Source organism: Arvicanthis niloticus, chromosome 4 (genome assembly GCF_011762505.2).
Source record: "Arvicanthis niloticus isolate mArvNil1 chromosome 4, mArvNil1.pat.X, whole genome shotgun sequence".
NCBI lineage: Eukaryota > Metazoa > Chordata > Mammalia > Rodentia > Muridae > Arvicanthis > Arvicanthis niloticus.
This window is the reverse complement of record NC_047661.1, coordinates 66,531,353-66,536,425: the sequence shown is the minus strand read 5'-3', so window position 1 is coordinate 66,536,425 and position 5,073 is coordinate 66,531,353. Positions and strand designations below refer to the sequence as shown.

At 44.6% G+C, this 5,073-nt stretch overlaps 1 protein-coding gene across 1 annotated transcript; it reads left to right on the top strand.

Moving 5' to 3' along the window:
• The first annotated feature begins 810 nt into the window (after nucleotides 1-810).
• On the top strand, nucleotides 811-4,276 carry LOC117707124 (antigen-presenting glycoprotein CD1d-like). Its single transcript, XM_034500501.2, has 6 exons — nucleotides 811-962; nucleotides 1,261-1,533; nucleotides 1,828-2,106; nucleotides 2,562-2,840; nucleotides 3,449-3,545; nucleotides 3,632-4,276. Exons 1-6 carry the CDS (start codon nucleotides 902-904, stop codon nucleotides 3,651-3,653), a joined length of 1,011 nt encoding a protein of 336 aa, XP_034356392.1. The 5' UTR covers nucleotides 811-901; the 3' UTR covers nucleotides 3,654-4,276.
• Nucleotides 4,277-5,073: the final 797 nt, after the last annotated feature.

Here is a 5,073-nt window from a genome sequence, read left to right as displayed (position 1 = left end):
CGTTAGCCCTTTGAGTGGGCACATTGCGTCACTTTCACCTTTTCTGCATGTCAGACTGCCACAAGTCTTCGAATCTCGCAAATCATGACATAGTACAATATATAGTACAATTAAAATATGCCTGTGCTCTCCCAAAATGGAGTCGGGAGAGCCAGAGGACAGATAAGGAAAGGGGAGTAGACTCCAGGGTAAGGAGACAAAGAATCTGACATGAGACACTGTGGGGATAGGAGAGCTATGAAGAAACTTACTAGCCTATTATTATTATTATTATTATTATTATTATTATTATTAATGTGATATTTGCGGAGACCTTGGAAGAGCCAAATTCGTAAAACAAATGCATGAAACAGAGCACCTACAGACAGTTCCTGCTACTGAGATTAAAACTTTTTCCAGCCTGGCACTGGTGGCTCATGCCTTAACCCCAGCACTTGGGAGGCAGAGGCAAGTGTATTTCTGAGTTCGAGGCCAGCCTGGTCTACAGAGTGAGTTTCAGGACAACCGGGGCTATACAGTGAAAGCCTGTCTCGAAACCCCTTCCACCCCCTTCCAAAACCTTTTTCCAATTTTTCCCCTCGTCTTTTTAATAACATCGGAGTTGTAACAAAAATAAAACTTTGTGTCTTGCTTTCGATATTGAGATGAGTGGCCTCAAACTCATTCTTTAGTATAATGAAAGACAGTTGAGAAAGTGGTTTGTGTAGCAATTGACTAATTCCTGGATGTCTTCAATTATTAGGGACTTTGGCTTTGTAAAAGAGTAGTTTACAAATCCTGCCTGTGCTTCCTTCCGGGTTGGCTGGCTTTGTGCCAAAAGCCCCAGAGCCTTTATATACTAGGCAGGGAGCAGAGTAAACCACAGAAGTCAGAGCCCAGAGCTGTGCAGACCTCTGGCGCTATGAGGTACCTACCTTGCCTGTTGCTTTGGGCATTCCCACAGGTCTGGGGACAATCTGAAGGTAAGTGAGTGAGTAAAGGGGCTCACAGAACGAGCTAGAGAAGGAAGGGAGAGAGAGCCTGGCAGGAGCTCTGTGGCTTAACAGGAGGTTGGAGGTTGGACTAGGCTTCCCTGCATGCAGCAACTAGTGAGAGGAACAATGTGCAGATCAGGCTCAGAGCATAGCTCAGTGCAGAAAGAACTACACTGACCCTACCTCCTCTCCTTCTCAAGAACAGCTAAAGCTCTGCTGTTTCCTACTGCAGTCTGTCTGAAGACTGAGCACAATCACTGGGTTTGTTTACTTTCCATTGTTCCAGTCCAGCAAAAGAATTACACCTTCCGCTGCCTGCAGATGTCTTCCTTCGCCAACAGAAGCTGGTTCCGCACAGACAGCGTGGTCTGGCTGGGGGATCTGCAGACCCACCGCTGGAGTAATGACTCAGACACCATCAGCTTCACGAAGCCCTGGTCCCAGGGCAAGCTCAGTAACCAGCAGTGGGAGAAGTTGCAGCATCTGTTTCAAGTCTATCGAGTGAGCTTTACCAGGGACATCCAGGAATTAGTCAAAATGATGACACCTAAAGAAGACTGTGAGTGGAGGGATGGACCCCTGAACCCAGTGGGCGAAAGTGCCCCGGAACCCCAACTGGATAACTGTGGGCTTCTGTGATGAGCGTCTCTTCTCTATCCACCCTTAGGATTTTCACTTCTGTCTAAAAGTAATTAAACCTTGTGCTTTCTGAAAATAGCCCGATTCTGCCCTAGGACACCATGAGCATTTCCCTCAACTGGCCCCTAACTGTAATCTTCATGCCAGTTTCCTCTCCTTTCTTCCAAACCCCTTAATCATTAACTCTCTGTTCTCCACCCGCTCCTCCTTACAGATCCCATTGAGATCCAGTTGTCTGCTGGCTGTGAACTGTACCCTGGGAATGCTTCACAAAGCTTCTTACATGTAGCCCTTCAAGGAGAATATGTTGTGAGATTCCAGGGAACGTCCTGGCAGACAGTCCCAGGGGCCCCATCATGGTTAGACTTGCCCATCAAAGTGCTCAACGATGATCAAGGGACAAGTGAAAAAGTGCAGACCCTCCTGAATGACACCTACCCCCACTTTGCCCGTGGCCTCCTGGAGGCAGGGAAGTCAGACCTAGAGAAGCAAGGTCAGCCTGCTACTTTCACCCTGGTTCTCCACTTGGATCCATCTAGGTTTTTCCATCCCTGTCAGCTGTAGAGGAAGGACAAGGCCTAGGAAGAAGTGATCAAGGCATGTGGGGTTTATGCTTTTCACTGAGAGCCACTCTTGGAGTCTATAAATTGAGTTAAATAAGCACTGGGAATAAGAACTGAGCCACTCCTTATTTGAGATAGGCTGTATCAGCTGAACTCAGATTGTTCTAGAGTACAGAGGAGGGCTACAGGAGGTTCAGATCAGGGAGAGGGGTAGAAGTGTCAGGGATGGTTTTCCTAGTCAGGGGGATACAAATGGATTAAACTAACAAGCAGGGTCATCTGCAGAGGGGGGCGTGTGGGACACATGAACTTGATAGGAGACCTGGAGCCCCAATATAAAAATTCCTCCTTTAAGATTTCCTTCTTATTCTCTTGGTGAGTACAGAGAAGCCAGTGGCCTGGTTGTCCAGTGGCTCCAACCCTGCACATGGCCATCTGAAGCTGGTGTGTCATGTCTCTGGTTTCTACCCAAAGCCTGTGTGGGTGATGTGGATGCGGGGTGACCAGGAGCAACAGGGTACTCACAGAGGTGACATCCTGCCGAATGCTGATGAGACATGGTATCTTCAAGCAACCCTGGATGTGGAGGCTGGAGAGGTGGCTGGCCTGGCCTGCAGGGTGAAGCACAGCAGTCTAGGAGGGCAGGATATCATCCTCTACTGGGGTAAGAAAGAGCTGTAACCTGGGTTGCCAGTGAGTAGAGGTATCCTTCAAACATGGAGTGAGAATTGAACAAGCCTAGTTTCAGAGATGAAGCCCCTATTATAGAAGAGACAGGACAGAATTCTAAATAAAAAGTGAACCCCAGAAGAGTTGAGATAAGATGCCCTGTGTATCAGAACAAAGAAGACCCAGAAACTCAAAAGCTCCAGAGGTCAGTGGCAAATAATAAAGTTCAGGAAGACCCATCCCTTATGGAGAGCACCCAGGGCCCTAGACATAGCTGTAGTATGGTGTGTCCTGAGGGAGCACTGGCCACTTTGCTGCCTGTGCTTCATTTCAGCTTGTCACTTAGCTTTGTTGCAAGTGTTGTTGTTCTGACTTTAAGAATGAAGAAATTGATGCTAAGAGAGGGTAACCACGGAGATTCACACAGAAAGGGCTGGAGGTAGACAGTTCACACCTGTTTGCATAGCATGTAGCCAGATCCTGACAGGAAATGGACAATCTAAACTCATGAGAAGTAAAAAGCATATACTTTAAATTCGAATAGGAAACTTGAAACAGGGACTGGTTCCTTGTTGAGAGATACATTGTATTCTTCCAAACCAGGTGCCGGACAAGTATCCATGGGCTTGATCTTCTTGATAGTAGCAATACTTGTTCTATTGTTGTGTGCTGTAGCCTTCTATATCAGGAAAAAGAGAAGGTAAGCCTCCTCCGTCCATGTGTTCCTTCCCTCACATCTCTCCTTTATTCCCTTCTTTTCTCTCCTAATGGTCTCTCTTCTTCCAGCTCCTATCAAGACATCCTCTGAGTCTTCCTTACACCTGCCTCTCCTGAAAGTTAGACCTTCCAGGTCCTAGGACTTCAGTCCTGGTCTGCTGAGGAACTGAGCATGAAGGAGAGGAATCCTGAAGAAGTGAAGAGCAACCAGTACACCTTTTTAATATTAATTATAAAAATTTAATTATTTAAATTGTTTATATGCTTGGGTAGTTCAGAACAAATGCAACTGCAAATGTGCAGACCTTCCAGAAAGAAGCTGTGGGCAGTGTTTTATGGGACTTGCACTGAACTAGAAAGCACACTTCCTGACCAGACAGACACTTTGGGGTTTTTTGGCAAGTGTAAAGTCCAATACCAACATGGCTGTACTCTGTAGTTTTTAAGATAATTAGAAAAATACATTTTGTGTGTGTGTATGTGACACACAGATTTTCAAAAGTGAACTCAAATAATTGCATATGTTTTCTATCTTATATATAGAAACCTGCTGACTCATAATAACCTCAAGGGCTTCCAGTTTGTGGCTATTTTGTAAAATGTTCGTTCTAAATGTCATAATGACTATTTTAGGGCACAGTCTCTATTGAAAATTTGCATTAATAATTGAATTTTTTTCTTTAAAATAAAAGTAGTGTGTAAGATGAAAAGTTATCCTTAGGTTTTACTTGGTGTAACAGTATTTTAAAATGAGAAGTCACAGTATAAATCTAGTTGTTTGAAAAAAAAAAAAAGAACCCTATTCTCCTTGGGTTATTTCTCTCAAACACTGCTATAATTTTCATTTGTAATGGACTCCAAGATGCTGGAGAAGGAACTGAGAGTTCTACATCTTGGACTGAAGGAAACCAGAAGACTGTCTCACAGACAGCCAGGAGGATGGTCTCAAAGCCACTCCCACAGTGACACACTTCCTCCAACAAGGCCACACCTCCTAATAGTGCCACTCCTTGGGGAAGCATATTCAGTCCATTATATTATATGGACTCAGGCAGGGAATAGCTATTAACTTTTCTTTCATATTATAAAATAATATGTACTAGTTACTAGTTAACTTTAGAAATTTGTTGTTGTTGCTGTTTGATTTGGTTTCAGTTAGTTTTGTTTTTTTAAGACAGGGTTTGTGTGTGTGTGTGTGTGTGTGTGTGTGTGTGAGTGTGTAGTTCTGACTATCTCATTCTGTGGCCTTGAACTCAGAGAACTATTGCCTCTGCTTTCTGAGTACTGGCATTAAAGGCATGTGCCAGCACTACCCAGAGTCACCTGTATTAGTTAGGGTTCTCTAAAGGGACAGAACTGGTAGAATATATATTAAAGGCAGATTCACTAGAATTGTTTATAGGCTGTGGTCTGGGTAGGCCCAGGATGGGTGTCTCCGGATGGAAAGGTCAAGAATCTAGTAGTTGTTCAGTCTTTGAGATTAGATATGTCAGCAGCTCCAATCGGTGCTA

What these genes read in the sequence shown, in the direction of transcription:
- LOC117707124 (XM_034500501.2), top strand. Translation starts at nt 902, where the DNA reads ATGAGGTACCTACCTTGCCTGTTGCTTTGGGCATTCCCACAGGTCTGG. An exon ending in GATGACACCTAAAGAAGACT is followed by an intron (nt 1,534 to 1,827) that starts GTGAGTGGAGGG and finishes TCCTCCTTACAG; the next exon opens with ATCCCATTGAGATCCAGTTG. An exon ending in GTCAGACCTAGAGAAGCAAG is followed by an intron (nt 2,107 to 2,561) that starts GTCAGCCTGCTA and finishes TGGTGAGTACAG; the next exon opens with AGAAGCCAGTGGCCTGGTTG.